General features: G+C 36.7%; 2 protein-coding genes across 4 annotated transcripts in view; one reads left to right on the top strand and one right to left on the bottom strand.

The window, feature by feature from the left end:
- Positions 1-16,920, top strand: part of LOC122987022 (NACHT, LRR and PYD domains-containing protein 1b allele 2-like) — a 90,179-nt gene extending 73,259 nt beyond the window's left edge. Inside the window, exons 8-13 of one of the 2 annotated variants that reach the window (XM_044358610.1) lie at positions 8,540-8,668; positions 10,465-10,563; positions 11,385-11,535; positions 13,388-13,417; positions 14,407-14,466; positions 16,445-16,920. In XM_044358610.1, coding sequence (XP_044214545.1) covers positions 8,540-8,668; positions 10,465-10,563; positions 11,385-11,535; positions 13,388-13,417; positions 14,407-14,466; positions 16,445-16,710 — 735 coding nt within the window. In that variant the 3' untranslated portion in view covers positions 16,711-16,920. The remainder of the gene's footprint in view (positions 1-8,539; positions 8,669-10,464; positions 10,564-11,384; positions 11,536-13,387; positions 13,418-14,406; positions 14,467-16,444) is intronic. The other variant, XM_044358611.1, reaches the window with a different exon arrangement.
- The window catches only part of LOC122987023 (NACHT, LRR and PYD domains-containing protein 1 homolog), an 87,405-nt gene that overhangs the window by 51,919 nt on the left and 17,240 nt on the right, over positions 1-18,246 (bottom strand). The gene's annotated exons all lie outside the window — the stretch shown is intronic.

Genomic DNA, 18,246 nt, shown 5'->3' with positions numbered 1-18,246 from the left:
CCAGTGACTTCAGGGAAGTAGGAGGATTTTCCAGTTCTGTTGTTTCTCCATCATCTCCGACTCCAGCAGAGGCCGTGGTGTCTCACAGGACCCACCCAGGCGGGATGGAGAGAAAAAACAACTGTGAGAAACATTGATTCCTGCTTTTGATTTTGAAGGTCGAAAACCGAAAGCTCATTTCAATCGATTTTTGATTTGGAATAGAAATTGTGACACCCCTAGTGGTGCTGAATGTCCTCCATTGGTACAAGATCTGCATGACAGTCGACTGGTGGAGTCCAAACTCTTTAGAAATGGTTTTGTAAGTCTTTTCAGCCTGGTGAACATCAACTCTTCTTCTAAGGTCATCAGAAATCTCCTTTCTTTGAGCCGTGACACATTTCACAAACTTGTGTTGCGAAGCTCAGACTTTGATAGTGAAGACCCAGATTTCTCTTCTTTAAATAAGGCAGGGTCTCTCAGACTCACACCTGATTGTCATCCCATTTGTTGAAACACCCGACTATAATTTCCCCTTCAAATGAATTGATAATTCTAGAGGTTCACATACTTTTGCCTCACACAAATATGTAACGTTGGATCATTTTACTTAAGAGCTAAATGAACAAGTGTAAGGATTTTGTCTCACTTGTTTAATTAGGTTCTCTTTATCTTGTTTTAGGACTTGCATAAAAATTTGATCACGTTTTATGTCATATTTATACAGAAATAGAGCAAATTCTAAAGGACTCACAAACACCACTGTAAGTCAGTGTAATGTCCTCTGAAGTGATCAAAACACGACGGTGTGTGTGTGTGTGTGTGTGTGTGTGTGTGTCAGAGATAGGGGTGGGTGATATGACCCTAAATAATATCACAATAATTTCAGTGTATTTCTGTGATAATGATATTCTTGACAATATGACAAAACACTCCTGGAGGGATTATTGTCTCTCCTCGTATTCAACCAGCTGCTTCTGCTTGAAGTAAATTTGTTGTGTTGCCCCCTTTTGTTGTTACAGTCTTCTTGCTCGTCTTACATATTACTGCAGTTTGTTGTACATCTGATCTTTTGTCCACAACCCAAAGATAATCAGTTTACTATCATAGAGCACTAAAGAAACAAGAAAATGGTTCATATTCACATTTAAGAAGATGGAATTAGATTAGGTAGACAGGTATTTTTCCATAAAAAATGACTCAAAATGATTAATTTTAAGATTATTAAAAAAAGAGTGCAATTAATTGAATAATAGGCAAATAATCAACTAATCTATTAATTGTTGCAGCTCTAAAATCAAGTCCTCTGGAACATTTTTATGTCTTTATAAGAGATTAAAGTTGAAGGATTACAGGAAATGAGGGGAGATAGAGGGGGATGTATCTGAAAGTTGTATCCAGGGTCCATTATTTACCTGTAATGGTACATCTGTGAGAAATGTGTTTGTCAAATGACTTATTTCTCCTGTACATTTATTTGTGCAAAGTATATTTATAATATGTAATATGGCTGTAGAGCTGGAACAATTAGTCAATGAATCAAAAAGCTGACAGAAGATTAATTTATAATTATTTTATTTCCTGTTTTTTTTCTAAAATTTGACTTCGGTCAAAAAAAGTTTATAGTTATCTTTTTTTGTCAGTGACAGCAGCTGTATTCAGATTCACAGAAATTACAGTGGTTTTCTGGTGTAGGATTTGGGGTTTATGGTTCATGAAGGCCCCCGCCTGATACTCCTCCATAGCTCTGTATTTAATTTTTGTTTTGAGATGTTTTTTTCTTAGTGACCTGGGGATCTCTGATTTATGATGGCTTAAGGCTGATCCTTCTCAAAGCCCAATTTACCATGTGATGAAATTATATATTATTGTATTATTATTGTACTATTATATTGTACTACTTGTATGCCTCACTTAAAAACTACAATTCCCAAGAGGTGGAGTGTCTACCACCAGGATGTGAACAGGTGCATTGCATGCTGCCATTGATTAGAATGGGATTATTTATCCTTACCTGCCTGTTCATTACTGAATCTTCTGTTCTGATGAAGGTCTGATAGACAGAAAGCTCAAAATAAAGTGTGCGGAAATCTCTTTTATCAAGTTTGGACTCATTGATGCTTCCAGCACCTTACAAAGATTTAGCTGGGTGGAGCAGTGGTCATCCTGCATGATCCTGTTTGTACAGATAAAATAATTCACTTGATGTTACTAAAGAAATGTATACACACACAAGTAGTTTGTAAAAACAGGCATACAGTATGTGATCTATTGGACAAATATTATTCATTCAATTATTAGCTTGTGCAATATGGGTGATGTAATCTTACTACATCTACATTTCTGAAACATACACATCAGTTAATCTGTACTCAATAAAATAAAGAGTTTGTGTATTTACCCAATAAACATTTTCTTTAAACTTAGCAGGTAGAAACAATGACGTCTGTTATATAGCTACACCAACATCACCATCATGAGATGCAATGATTAACTATTTTAGTGTTTCTTTTCTAGTGGATGATATGTACTGTATGCCTCATTAATGTTTTGATTATTCCAGGTAGCAACAATGGCAGCTGTTAAAGAGATGCTTTTGGAAACCCTGAATGATTTGAGTTATCAGCAGTTAAAGAAATTCAAGGACGTCCTGCAGTTGACTGTCTCCCAGAAGGACCTCCAAGACATCTCACTGAAATTGATTGACACAGAAAACAGTGCAGACATATTGAATCTGATGTTGCAGAACTATGGCCAACAGTCTGTGGATCTGACTGTGAGGATTTTCAAGAAAATGAACAGATCAGATTTGGTTCAGAGGTTATCAGACACCAGCTCTTATAAAGGTAAGATAAAGAGGACAAAAACTGTCACGTTACACTATCATGTGTCTAATGAATACATCTAATAATTTATTTTAAAAATGCAACAAATCATTAATTAAATCAACATCTGTCTGACATGTAACACCTTTAGAGATCTAGGCTATCTTCTACTTTGAGTGGAAGTTATGCCTAGCTTGCTAGCTTACACTTTCTGAGTGGAAAACAAACTTAACAGCACGAGGGATCCTCCCAAATGTTAAATATTGTTAAGTGACAGACGTCTTAAGTTGCTAATGTTACATAACCAAGGCTGTGTGGCAGGCCCGGACTAGAAATCGGGAGCACTGGGACTTTTCCCAGGAGCCTGGCCTGCTAAATGGCCCAGCAGGCCTGTTGCAGGCTGCAGTTTTGTTTTTGTTTTTTTGGACCCTGAACACAACAGTGCCCTGCCCGCTGTGACAGTCAGGCAGTAGAAGGAGAGAGCTAGCTAGTCGAGAGAGACAGAGACAGAGACAGAGAGAGAGTAGTTGGCGGTTACAGGTTTGGTTTGGCAGCAAGCGCATTTAGAAATGACTGAGCAGCAAGATGGACGGTGGAGAAAATAGGAAGAGTGGAGCAGAGAGGGAAAGAGAAAAAAAGAAAGGCGCTTGCAGGAGATGCAGCTAAATGCCGCCATGTTAGTCAGTGAATAAACATGCTAGCTAGTTAATTTTTGCTACCTAGCTAACGTAGCTAATGTTACCGATGCGTCATCATCGTCCAATGTCAATGTTAAAGCAGCCAAGAAACTGGACAATCAATAATAAAAGTGGTAGTCCCCTTTCTAATGTCCTCAAAAACATTTAAAGCATAATTGGAACATCTAGTCTAGTTAATATGGTCAATATTATTTGAAAATTCATTTGTCTTGGTGAAAATTTCAGTCAGTGAGTTCATACTTTGAGCTCATAATTTAAAATTATTGAGACAACACAACGTCTTCCGTCACTATTCAGGCTACTGTAATGTGTTAAAACTTAAATATCTGTGTTATTTAATGTTTGTGTTGGTTAAAGGGCTATTTTAACCTTTGATGGGTAACAGTTAGTGTATATCAGTAAACTGAGTAGGGTATTGTGCTTTTGCTCTGTTCTTTAAATAGGAGGAGAATTTTTAACTGTATTACAATGGTACATTACAAGATATGATGTGCTGTAATATTGCTTTTTTTCTATTTGAAGGTGGAGAGAATAGCATTGATGCCACAGTAGTAGTAGTATCGTCTCCCTCCTTAATGATATGTACCTTTGGTTTTATTTGAGGTTCATAACAGTTTTCATTGTACTAAGCAGTTGTTGGCTCATTAGTTTGTTATTCACATGCAGTTAAATTCACCAGAATGTGGGAAATCAAGTATTCGTAACCCCCAGACCCCCCTCTTAAAAGGTAGCCTAACTGAGGCTATACTCTACTATATGCTATATTTCCCAGTCTGAATGATTTTCTGGTCTGGCCCTACTGTTTGGGCTTGTTGAAAAAGGAAAAAAAAAAAAGTCTTGTATCATTGTTATCAGGACTATGACATTCTCCAGTCAGTAGCACAGTAGGGAAGTTAACATTGCAGCCCTCAGATGTCAGTGAGGCTCAGATGCTGATTTCACAAATGTTTCCAAAGACAGTTTTGTCTTCTTGGAAAAGTGAAATTGACTCGCAACAGCTGATTATAGATCATATTTCCTTCCAAACAAAGTGAGGAGAATCCCAGTTTCAGTTTGACTCAGCAAAACATTAGGTACAACTGACAGTATAATTCATCAAAGATTATTTTGTGAGGTGATAATCTTTACATAAAGACATTCATATTTGTTGTACTTTTATATTGGATTCTGTTAGATTTCAAAGCTTTTAACGATATGATATTCAACCTCTCTTCTTTCTCTATGATTATGGTTCATGATGTCAGAAGCAGCAGAGGAGAATTTAGTGTTATTGCAACTAAATCGGACTAAAACTGATTACAGTCTGATGTTTAATCAGTCCTGAGTCATTTTCTATTTTCTTTCTCCTCAGAGATGCAGAGGTCTTCACTGCTCCAGAAAGTGAGTAACGTCACATAAACACACTTTACACAACACAGCTTTCAACGCATAGCTGCTGGTTGAAAATGATCCTCATCTCGACCATTATAAATAATGATACAAACCAGTGGTATCATTTCATCTGATGGTGCTCACCGAACTGAAGCAGGTTTCTGATTGAGATTTAAAGCTTAAATATTATACTATATACTATATTATATTATATTATAGACTTTTTTTATTCAAGTTTGATGGTTAATAGGTGGAAAGAGTTTTTAAACCAGAAATTTCACAGCTGCTGTTGAAGCAATAAGAACGTGTGATCAGGTGGACATGCAATAAATCACAATTACTAATAACCAGTTTATATAAATAAATGAAATGAATCACACTTTGTCTTATTTTGAGTAATATAATAATATTAGTTGTTATAATACTCACATGATTTAAATGTTAACATTGATGCAGAGACATCAGTGTTTTATCGTTACGGTGGAAATATTACATAAATGCCCTCTGATAATTTTGAATCCATCAGGACGTTACAGTGACACCAGCAAAGGAGAAGCTTTTGGAAAAGCTGGAAGAATTAAGTCTCACTGAGAAATTAAATGGGCCCCTGCAGGACCCTCCACCGAGAGGCTCCCAAAGACTCGGAAAAAGTAGAAAGACGGATCTGGTGCAGAGTTTGTCAGACACCAGCTCAGGATCCAAAGGTAAGTTGTGTGAAAAAAATAAATAAATTACAATATCAAACATTTGATATGCAGAGCGGGGTCTTATTCTACTTTAATGTTACTCTTTTTTATTTCATCATTCAAAATACATTGTGGACAGTCAGGCAGCCATTTGAATATGTGTTTGTTTTGATTGTTATAGATGCCATTAACACAAGCAAAGATACTTACTGTATGCTGTATAGTCACTGTAGTCAATGACTGTAGATCAGTCACTGGTTTTAAATTGTCCACAGCAACAACAAGCCAAAAGTAAACTCAGAATAACTAGACTCCTACATATAGCATAGTTTCCAAAACGACATCTGCTGTTTGAAGAAGCGAGATCTTTTTAAAGGGTTTCTTCTCTCAAGTTAGCAAAAAACAAAAAAACACAAGCAGCTTCCTAAAAGTCTACTGGTTAAGGTTCATACCACATAAGTGTAATGGACTGGTTTTATTGCAGTATGTTGCATGTCATAACTCACTCTGTCTGCTCATATTCTGTCTGCTTCTTGTCTGTTCAATCAAACAAATGAAACAATTATATTATTAATAATACAAAACTAAAAACGACACTATGTAGCATGACAGCAACATCAACTTTCATTACTTTACATATTTGATGTTGGTCACTATTCAGTTGTTTACTGTAATGTCTGTATATGCAAACCAAATAAAGTTATATGATTTTTCCTGTATTTTTATTGTATAATCTTTCCCTCTCATGAGGAATTGTCATTTCATTAGCTACATGTAGCTAGCTTGTACATTGTACATAACAGAAGTCCTATGAAGCGCTGCCACTTTTCCTCAACTTAGACTTTACTCGGCAGTAAGTCCTGCATAACATATTGATCTCATATAGGAGCAGCGCTACGTAGCACATAGTGCTAAAGCAGCAAAATATCTGGAAAGTTACTAATGATTCCATTTATAAATATAACATCATTTAAAATGTTGTCTGATGTGTTTTAACAAGGGCCTTCAGGAAGCTCGGAGTTTGAGGCTCGTGGAAGCATTACGGTAATCCCTTTCATTCATTCATCTGCTCACTTGTTTATTTGTTCATTTGTGTGACGTTGTAAAATTAGTGATTAAACAGGAAGAAATCCACTTATTTACAAATGTGACTGTCCTCTGATGCAGGACTCCAGTGACTGGACTACAGTTGAACCTGAAGTGATCACAGATGCAGATGAGGCTCCAACTTACAGGTAAAAATAACATCTTCAATATTGTGTCACAACAAACTGGAACCATTGAAAAAAGCTTGGTCTCGATATTTTTCAGGATCTTTTTCACGCCGTATTACAGTAATTGTGGTAATGCTACATTTAACTGGCAATAAAATGAAGGCAGCTACTGGTTAAGTTTACATTTACTCCATTGAGTCTCTTCAGTGTTTTTAACTGACGGTTGTTTTATCTTGTCTCATTCTATCATTTTAATTTTTTTAGTTTTTCTTGTTTTATCATAAATGTTATGATTCTCAGCTTTTATGTCAAGCACTTTGTGTTGCATTTTATGCATGAATTGTACTACATAAACACACTTTCTGATTATTATTATGAAGTATTTTGTGCATATACAAGGACTCATTTCTCTTTTTCAGCCTACAGTCTGAAGCAGGAAAGTTTGAATGCAGTGTCTCAGACCTGCGATGGGTCTGTGAAGAAAAGGTCAGCTTTAAGTACCAGTTCTGCTCGTGGGAAGAACACGTGGAGAGAATGAAAAGCTTACAATACATGCCTGCAGGTCCCCTACTGAACATCAAAGTCACTGCTGGGAAGTTAATTGAAGTGCACCTGCCACACTGGATCTGCACAGGTAAGTAGACATGAAGAAATAATGAAAGATGGATTTAAATGTATTCTGATATGATCCCTTTCTCCTCACTAAATGTGTGTGCTTGTATTTTGTGCAGATGACTCCACAATATTAGACAAGTTTGCTGTCCTACACATAGATGGCTGTGGAGATGTTGTTGAAGACGTGTCTGAGGTCACATCATCCCATGTCAAGTTATCTGAACCAAGTTTCTCTGTCAGAGGGGTTCTGATGTATCTTGGCTTTGCAGTGAAAATAACGTGCAACGTGTTAATATACTATAAACCAAACACAACGCCCCTCAAACTACATGTGTATCTGATCCCACATTCTCATACACTAAAAAAGGTTATTTAATATCTTACTGTCACAAATTTGTAATATAATCAGACTTACAAAGTCTGCAACTGAGTATTACGGCCAGTGGTGAAAAAAAGTGAAATTGTGAGAATAGAGTTGTGACGTGGGAGGGGTCTCTGGTCACAGAAGTTTTTTTTTCCCTTGCTGTATAAAGATAAACCACTTAAAACATGAGACAGCGCAGTGGACACGTTTCCTGATGACCAAGTTATTCTCCTCAGATTTCTGTCAGCAGCTGAGGTTAATATTTGTTTGGAGGCTTATAGATCTCACTGATGAACTGAAACTTTTCAAATTAACATACGTTGAGATTTGATCTCTGCTCTCTTTGGCACAGCTGTCTGGACAAAACCAAGCGCTCAATGTGCTTCAGCAGCTGCTTCACAAGGTTACACAACTCAGAAATTATTCCATTGGTTCATTGTATTTTGACTGCTGGTGTGATACACTAAGTATTTCCTCACTGATGAAATATACTCTAACTTCATTTTTAATGAAGGCTGCTCTCACCTGTTTACTCATTAAATCACAATTCTACAGCAGAGTATTATATATTCAATAAAATATGCTTTTCAAATTTGCAGCTTTATTTTCATAACATGAACTTTTCCTCAATATCATGACTAAACTCACAATTCATTTTTTCCCAACAGTGGCTCTAATACTATATTGTAAAAACCATATTACTTGTTCATGTACTTCAAAACACAGGTGACAATGTTTGCTATTGTAACCTTTAAGCAGTTTTGTTGTGTATTGTTTTTGTTTCCAGATGGTGCACAAGAAGGAATCCTCAAACGGATACAAAGTGATCGATAAGCCACGTCCAGATAGGTACCTGAGAGTGGGACAAAAATTCCTCCTCACAGCAGACATAGACAGAGCAGAAATTGTCCCAGAGGTACAGTTTGTACTGTCTGTCATTTATCATTTATATAGTGAATTGCTGGTATAATTTGTACTGTCTGTCAGTTTTTACATTTCAGTCAGCCAACTCACATGGAGTAGATTATTAGTTAAATGTAGAATATTAATGTCTAGCATCTTGGCTCTGATGTTGTGACTCCTCACAAGGAAACATTGATCTCACACAGCAGTAAGTTGGGAGCGACTATACAAACTTCCCTCCCAGGGGAAGATAGACTCAGAGCCTCCAGGTGGATGCTGGGGTGGAGGGCTTTGAAATGCTGTAGGCCTACAAACAGCAGCAATCAAACATAGCTTGTATGAGCGGTGTGGCAGCAGGAATGCAGCAAAAGTGTGAGCAGAGTACTGACGACTTAAGTACATCAACCAGATTATAAAGGTGCGTTTGATATATGTCACAGTGAGGGGAGTATGGCTTGTGAGTGGAGCAGCAACTTGAGTTGGGCTTCCTGAACTAGCTCGCAGGCGTTGCTTCAGTTATTTGGTGAATTGTGGTTCAGACATATTGTATGAAAGAGAAAATAGGATCAAAGCCATTGCAAGGTGTGCAAATGGTGTGGTCACACATGGCCTTGTGCATTTTAACTATCTTTTATTTCAATTAGATAGATTTATTGTATTTGTGTTAATATTGTTGTGGATATTTTGAGTGATGGTCAGCACCTCAGTGGAGAAAAGTGGACACGAGCCTTTGATGTCTTAAAGCTGAAAAAGTTTATTGAAGCACTTGGCCACGTGGAGAACCGAAAACAGTACCAGAGTGTTCTGCTCCGATGCTGTCTCTTTCCGTTCTGTCCTCTGAAGGTCTGAGTCCTAGTCGTTATCAGCCTGCAATATGAAAAATTAGTCTAATTCATTCACTAGTGTCAATAAAATCTACGCATCCACCCATCTGTGTTGTCTAGGGAAGCCTCCTCTGACCTTGGTGACCATGGCAATGCTGATTTACCCTCTATCAGAGAGGTTTCTGCTCTCCCCAAAACATCACAGACAGCTGGAGTCTCAAGGAGAGGAGAAAATGTACCCTTCCTGCTTAAGAATTACAGTGTGACCTCAAGGTCCAGGCTTGACCCAGTGTAACTCAATTTGTAACCCCTAAAGATGGAAAATTCCATATCAAATATATGATTTTTTAGATGTAACTGATGATGAAATTGAAGCCATTTTGCTGCAGGGATTTTGACACTTACGTTGTTCTTTTTTGACTAAGTTAGAAATATTGTAGGTGTCAGAAATTTAAATCATCTTAAACTCAGATTTGCAACCAGGCAGAAAACAGGGACGGTTTTTCCAACTTGGCTGCAGTTAAAAGCTGAACACTATGATGTAAATATGACATAAGACACAAGGAAATAATGGAAGTGAGGAACATGGATACAATGAAGGGAATTGACATTTAGACTCCTTTAATTGTAAATAGATGTTTCATTGTTTGTACTCGCAATTTGTACAAAGTGACATGTATTTGGTTATTCTCAAAATATATATGTCACAAAATCTTAATATAATAAGATTTATATAATAAGATAATGGCAAAATACAATATTAAATCTTTATTCTCAAAATAATATATGCTTTTCAAATTAATGATGATCTTCCTCATTAGCATGACTATTCTTTATATCTCACAGTTCGTTTTTTCCCAACAGTGGCCCTAATACTATATTGTAAAAACCATATTGCTTTTTCATGAATATACTTTTAAACACAGATGACAATGTCTGTTACTGTACACTTGAAGCAGCTTGTGTGTATTGTTTTTGTTTTCAGATGGTGGACGAGGAGGAAATGATCGGAAAGAAATACCTGAAAGTGCATCATGGCTTCGTCCTCACAGCAGACAAAGACACAGTAGAAATTAACCCAAAGGTACAGTTTGAACTGTCTGTTAGAAATTACATTTAGTGAACTGTGTAAAGACACAGAAGGATCAGAGACATGTGTACAGCTGGTGTAGCTGCACATGGCCTTACATATTTAATTTGTGTTTTATTTTAACTAACTAAATTGAATTTCTTTGTGTAAATATTTGACTTTTGAAAAATGTGACTGCCAGAGATGGTGGAATAGCAGCCATTTTACTACAGTTTTTTTTTCAGTTCTTTTAGCCAAGTTGGAAATATTGTCACTGTCAGAAATTCATAACATCTACAACTCGGAATCACATCCAGGCAGCTGACAGGTCTGAACAAAATGATGTAGATGTAGATGTAAATGATGTAAGACATAAGACACAGGGAAATAATGGAAGTGAGGAACATGGATAGAATGAAGGGAATTGACATTTAGACTCCTTTAATTGTAAATAGATGCATGATTGTTTGTATTGAACCATTTGTACAAGGAGACATGTGATCAGAGTTGCCAACTAAGCAACATTCTCCCTTGATACAGCTTTTAAGAACCTAGTGACAAATCTATTGACTTATTGGTCACACATAAGCTACTTCAAGAAGGTTACCAATACTGCTTGGTGAATGTGGAGTCAGCTTTGCTCGCTGTGTTCAGAGTTTAGGAGAGATCAGCAGCCAGACAGAAATGTGAATGAACTGAGCATGTGCAAAACACTGTTCCTAATGTCCAGACACTAATCAATTAGTTTTGTTTTTGTTGTAAAGAATTTAACTTGACTGTTTACTTTTGTCAAAAACTAACTCCTCCTCTCCTTTTATGTCGTTTTTTTTACACAGGAATTAACCCTCGGATATGATAGCAAAGGCCCAAATTTCTTTGAAGTGTTCATTGAAAATCCAGGCAGAGACTTTTACCTTGAGCTCTTCCACAGTAAAGAGAGGGGTAAATCTGTGTGTGAACCAGTGTGGTACTGTAAAATTCAAAAAGGTCAGTGGTTATTAAACAATATTACCTACACTAAATAAAAAAGATGCATTCTGTCTTTTCTGTTAACTGAACTATTCTATTTAATTAATGTCAATAATTAATGAGAGCTGAGTCACCAACACTGAAAATGGACTTGTTGCTCTGTGGGTGTAATATTCTGGTTGTAGCTGTCTGATTTAGGATTCATGGATTCAAGGAAATTTATTGTCTTTCCAGAACATGTTGGTACATGAAGGGAAACGAAATTAGGCACTCAGGTCCCAGTTCAGAAAATAACAATAATAAAACAGAGAGACAGAGAAAACACATTATAATAAGTAGTCAATAAATTTATAAATATGAATAGGTGTGATGGGAGAAAGCAGCCAAGTGGCCTCAATTGCACATGCCCATTATTAACACTATAATAAGCAATAAAGTGCTCAATAAGTGCAGCAGTTAGAGGGCAGCAGTGAAACGAGGTACAGCGGTCAAAACTAGTGTGGTACAGTATTTCAGTGTGGTGCAGAGTTTATCAGTCTCACAGCTGCTGGGAAGAATCCGTTCTTTAGCCATGATGCTGCGCAACCTCCTGCCTGAGGGGAGGAGGCAAATAGTCCATTTGCAGGGTTGATGGAGTCCTACATGATGCAAGAAGCCTTATTCCTGCACCTACTGATGTAAATATCACTGATAGTGGGTAGGCTGCTGTCAATGATCTTCTGTGTAGACTTCACTACCCGCTGTAGTGCCTATCTGTCTGCAGCAGAGCAGTTGCTGTACCACATGGTGATGCAGGAAGTAAGGACAGTCTCCACCACACAACAGTAGAGGGAAGTAAGGACTGAGATGCCAAGGCCAGTGCGCTTCAGCCTCCTCAGGAAGTAGAGGCATTGGTGGGCCTTCTTTACTATGCTGGCTGTGTTGTTACTCCAGGTGAGGTCGTCAGCGATGTGCATCCCCAGGTATTTGAAGCTGGAGACCACCTCAACAGCTGCTCCTCCAATGTGGGGGGATATGATTGCTGGGATACTTGGGTGAGCAGTCATAGGTCAGTAGGGTGAACAGCAGGGGGCTCAGGACACATCCCTGGGGGGAACTGGTGTTAAGGATGATAATGGGGAGGATGAGATGTTGTGGATCCTAACAGACTGGGGCCTGTTTGTTAAAAAGTCCAGTACCCAGTTGCATAAGGATGAGCTCAGTCCAAGTAATGACAGTTTGTTCACCAGAGTTTATGGGATGATGGTATTGAAGGCAGAGCTAAAATCCAAGAAAAGCAGCCTGATGTTAGAGCCCTTGCTCTCCAAGTGAGTGAGGTCTAGGTGAACCACAGATGAGATGGCGTCAGCAGTGAAGCGGTTCTTTCTGTATGCGCACTGATGGGGATCCACTATGACGTTGATGTTGTCTTTTATGTGGGCCATGACCAGCCGCTCAAAGCGCTTCATGACTATTAGGGATACTGTTGAGCTCTTTGTTACAGGGATAATAGTGGCATTCTGCATCCCTTTTGTTGATTCATGTGTTCACCTGCCATTTAATACGTGATAATGAGGAGAAATTCCTGTTTATTTAATTCCATGAATACTCAGAAACCCATAGAAGTGCTAAAACCAGCAAGTATGGGTATTGGGACACTCTAATTTATTTTTTTTTATTTATCCAACACAACAAATCTGATCACAGCCGTAATAACATCTGTTGGTTTTTGATGCAAACAACTACAACTGGCACTTTAGAATTAGAACATTAATGATATTTAATATAATGATTTTTTATTTAGCGAAAATGTCTCGTTATTGAATCTTTTGTTGTGAACGCAGTACATAAACTCAGCTATCAATTTGTTTTGTTCTCTATTTAATTTCAGATGACTATCCAAACTCTGGTCACTCAGAAGGTAAGACACTGCATATATATACTGTCCATTATGACATGAGCTTTCAGATTTAAGTCATATGTCATAAATATTTCACACATTCGTTGTAAATATTTCAACAAGAACAGAACCAGTTGGAATTTCATCAATGTTAAAATGTTTGTAGTTTTGAAACCAAATCGTAAGATCACCATGATATTATTGTAGCACCTAAGTTGTGTTTTGTTTGTTTTTCACACATTTCACATTTGACCATTTTTAATAAACTGCTGAGAAGTTGTCTTTAGCTGAATTTACGGAGCTGAACTGGCCTGGCTATTTTGTGCAGTATTCATTTACTTTGGTTAGCCTGCTGAAGTATTAGAACAATTCATTTATTATGCATTTGTTATATATGATTTCATATGATTTGTTCTTATGGTCAACAATATATGATTTGTTGACAATAAGAAAAATATAGAAAACCGCCATCCTTATGCTTTAATCATCCTCATTTATACCTTATGCAAAGTGTTTTACCAGTTACTGTAGTGTATGTTTCAAGAAAGAAAAATGTTTTCACCAGAATGCAATGTAAACATTATTTACATTTTCATGACATTTTGTTTAATTTACATTTTGTTTGTTGTCTTTAATTAAAGTCTTTCTGTAAATCGTAATAAAACATGTATACCTATTTTTGTAGCTGTTGTAGCTTTGGTTTTGAATTTTACATGAAACTTTATCCCTCTGTAAAGTATGTATTCCTTCACCTAAACTTTTGTTGAGTTGATCTGACATGTAGACATTAATAGACACTAATCCACTGAAGGATTCATAAACAGGAAGAGCAAATCAAGGACAAATTAAGAGAAACAAAATCTGAGAGACAGATCCTGATTTTATATTTGCCAACTTTTTTTCTCAAGTGTTCTGATCATTAAAAAAGTAGTTTGTTTTCTGTGTCAATGACATTAAAGAAGAACAATACAGTTGTTAAGCAATTACAATTTTCTCTAAATTTGTTTCAGATGTGGGATCCTCAAGTGGAGCAACTGGTGGAGCGACCTCAGCTGAAGGCAGGTCCACAGGTATTAACTCTGCCATTTTCTCATGAAATGACTTTTAATACTTACAAGAAAAAAACACACAAAAATAGAACAGGCCTAACTAGATCAAGGGTTAGAAAGATTAGTGGCTAATGTAAGACAGTCCAAAACCTGAAAACAGATTCGTGTATCTTTGTTTTTTCTTCTTTCCTCTCCCATTAATCATCTCATGACCCCTCAGATTTATCTGCTGACCCTTTGGAGGGGCCAGACCCCTAGGTTGGGAATCACTGTACTAAACTACCACAGAAACTAAACCATTCCTGATGTATGTGCTCCAAACAACTCTCACTGTGCCAATAAATTGCTAAATTATCTATTTCTGCTTAATCAATTTTTGGTGGAGTGCCTCTTTAAACTGCTTGAGAGTTTACATGGTTGCCCCAAAATCCAACTTTGATTGAAATAGTGCTAAATATTGTAAACAAAATGTATTAGTTAGATAACCTAAATGCTGGTAAACACTGACTGTGTGTACATGCACATTAGTGTCCTGGTCATGATCAGGTTTTGGAGTCTCCCAGGTTACATGTTGAGCATGTATACGACATTTCCTGTTTTCAGAAATCTGGCCTTATTGCTGTTTTGAGAAACCTGGATATGCAACCAGAGAGGTGTTCCATCAAGCTGGATAAAAGGAAAGCCTGGCTTACTCAATAAGTCTTGCTAATTTGCCTTGAGATATATAAATAAAAATGGATTGAATTGATTGATTGAAGCCATTGCTGTGGCTTATATGATTACCTGCTCAGTAACCATGGTAACTCATTCAGCTGAACTAGCCTGCTAAATCTCAGAAATCTAAGGAAAGGATTACCGCTTTCTTGGTCTGCTCTGTGGGAGGGAAAAGAAGGAACTTCAGTCACCAGGTGACACACACACACACGTATATACGTACATTTAGCTAGATTAATATCGTGTGTTTTGCTCTTTTACCTTTTTTAATTAATGCTTTTGGATATACATGTTGTCTGTTTCAGTGTTGCACCAGAATGAGTTTTGCCAACCTCTGCTCTGAAAAGAAATCCTTCAACCTTAACTAGCTATTGATATGGTGATTTTGTTTATAGTTATTAAGTTAATTATTAATCAAAGTTCCAAATTGATAGATTAGTAAATTTTGAGACTGAATTTGGACTGAATCTTTTTCCCTGACTCCAGGGTGGTGCCCCATTATTATTAATACATAGCCTATTAATAACTTCTATTGATTTTAATAATCAATAATTATATTTGATAATCATTAGTTATTGCTGATAGCCAAACTTGTAGCCAAGGCCCAACATATCCTTCTCCAGTTTCTTCTCCAACTGCAACTTCTTAATTTTTAACTTTCAATGATGCTTGTAAATCGAACGGACATCCTGCAAAAGAGAAAATGTGTCAAAGAGTAGATGAATATGTAGTTAGTAATGGCAAGTTACTGATAATTTTTATTATACATCTGATATTATCGAGCCTACTGGAGTCAAGACACAACTAGACACAGATGATCATAAATCTGGATACTGTTGGAATCATGTAAACAGGGATATAAGTAACCAGGTTTCTCATGTTCTATGTAAACGACTGAATATGATCAAAACCAGGATACTAGTGTGTATGTAAACACTGTGGCCTGTATGCTGCAGAATCAGAATGAGCTTATTTCCTAAGAAATAAGGTACAATTTTTGTAAGTTTTTCCAAGAAAATGATGAAAGGGATCATAACGACTGGATTAACCATTTAATCTCAACATGTCTTTGTGGTGTTTGTTGAGTTAGAGGCCTTCATGGGTCCACTCAGTTCTCAGGAACTGAGAGACCGGGTCCAGCTTTCCACTGATCCACTTTGGATCATGAAGACCTCTAGTTTGAATGTAAATTAATCAACCTGTTTATTCAGCAATTCTTCAACAAACTGATGTCACCAGTTATTAATCTAAATCAACAAGTTATTTTCATCCCTTCTGCCCTCAGGAAAGAACTTTGTGGATAAACACCGGTCTGCTCTGATCGAGAACGTTTACGATATAGATTCAATCTTGGATGATCTCAAGAGGAAAGGCGTAATCCAGCAAGGAGTTTATAATAAAATCAGGGCTATGTTGACCACTGAGGAGAAGATGAGGGAACTCTACAATGGTCCCCTGAGAGCAGGTGATGAAGCCAAAGAAATCTTCTACACAATCCTTGAGAAGAGGGAGCCATTTCTTGTTGCTGATCTCAAGAAGAAGGAGTCTTAAAAACTGTGACATGGTGAAATATGCTTTTTTGACCAAGCATAGACACTGGATACTTGAACCCGATATTATTTATATTATATAATATCTATATATTATTCTTTCTTCATTCTGTGATAATGTCAAATGAAAAAAGACTATTAAACAAGGTTGCTCAAACATTTTATCTAAAGAAAAAGAAGAATTGATTGGGAGTTTGGAGTCAATAGCAAATACATATCAAGTTATAAAATGATACAATTTGTGTTGTTTAGGATGTAAAATTTTAGATAGCTTAAGTATTTTTCAGAGAACTGAAATAAGACAGCCTGTGTCTGAAATGACTCTTTTACAACATAACACACTATATTTACCCTCTGCCACTTTATTTGAGCATCTGAACTCTGAGTGTGTACATTTATCCACCAGATATTTCCTTTAAAATTTACACAATGGAATGAAAAAAGTAGCATCTGTGGCATGTACACTAGAGAGATCTTTGTTTCTGACTCCTCAGACTTCGGTTCTGGTCTAACTAAAATTCTTGTGTCATTTTAAGATTCTGCCTTATCTGGACTGATGTGACTCACTGGGTCCCAAAAAACTTGTAGATTATCTCTGCTTCACAAGGACTCACAACACTGTAGAATGCTCCCTTTTAAAATATTTGTCTTTATTGTGTTTAGAAACAGGTACAGTGGTCTTATTTCCTAAAAGCATCTTAAGGCTAAGATGATCGTAAAATCCAACTTATGAAGCCTCCTAAGTTTAAGAAGTGTTTCCCAACAGCATCGTAACAGAAGACGCTGTTAGAAAGATTAGAAGAGTAGATTAACAAGTGACTCCTGCCCACTGAAGAAGCTCCGCAACCTGCAGGAAGAACCAAAAACTACATGTTTTATATACGTTTTCATTGTTTTTGTACATTTTTAAGTCTATACTTTTTTTCATAAACACTTGATGTCAAATGAATGATGTTGATGTTTAAATTAGAAAGTAAAACTAAACCAATATTAACACACATTATTGAATTTCAACAATTGATCTGCCAGTTTGTGTCGTCATCATCCTCCCCCTCTTCTTGCATCATATATACATCTCTTTCTTCTCTGATGGTATATTTTCAGGTTCCATATCTTCTCTCTTCATTTTATTTATGGTGTGTATCTTGTAGGACAGAATGACACATATTCATGATACTGAGGAAATAGGAACCTCCACTGCTTCTTTTTAATTTTATTATGATCTTCAGAGTAACGTCTGCCTCGAGCAGCAGCTAAATCAAAGTTTATTTCTTAAACCGTCTTCCACCCAGTAACATGAATTGTAAAGACTGTAGACTGTTAACTGCACATTAAGCTTTGTTTTCATACCGAACAATTTCCACTATTAAACATTTGTTTGTGTTGTTTACAACATTTACACTTTGTGATGTTTATTTTCAACATTTTAACTATTTTAACTGACTTACAAACGGTTAAATATGCAAAGTCACTTCAAAATGTCTTCAGCATCATCTTCATCACCACAGAGCCGATGTTAATAATCATTTAATGGTGT

This window comes from Thunnus albacares, chromosome 8 (genome assembly GCF_914725855.1).
Source record: "Thunnus albacares chromosome 8, fThuAlb1.1, whole genome shotgun sequence".
Classification (NCBI taxonomy): Eukaryota; Metazoa; Chordata; class Actinopteri; order Scombriformes; family Scombridae; genus Thunnus; species Thunnus albacares.
This window is presented reverse-complemented; position numbering and strand designations above follow the sequence as displayed.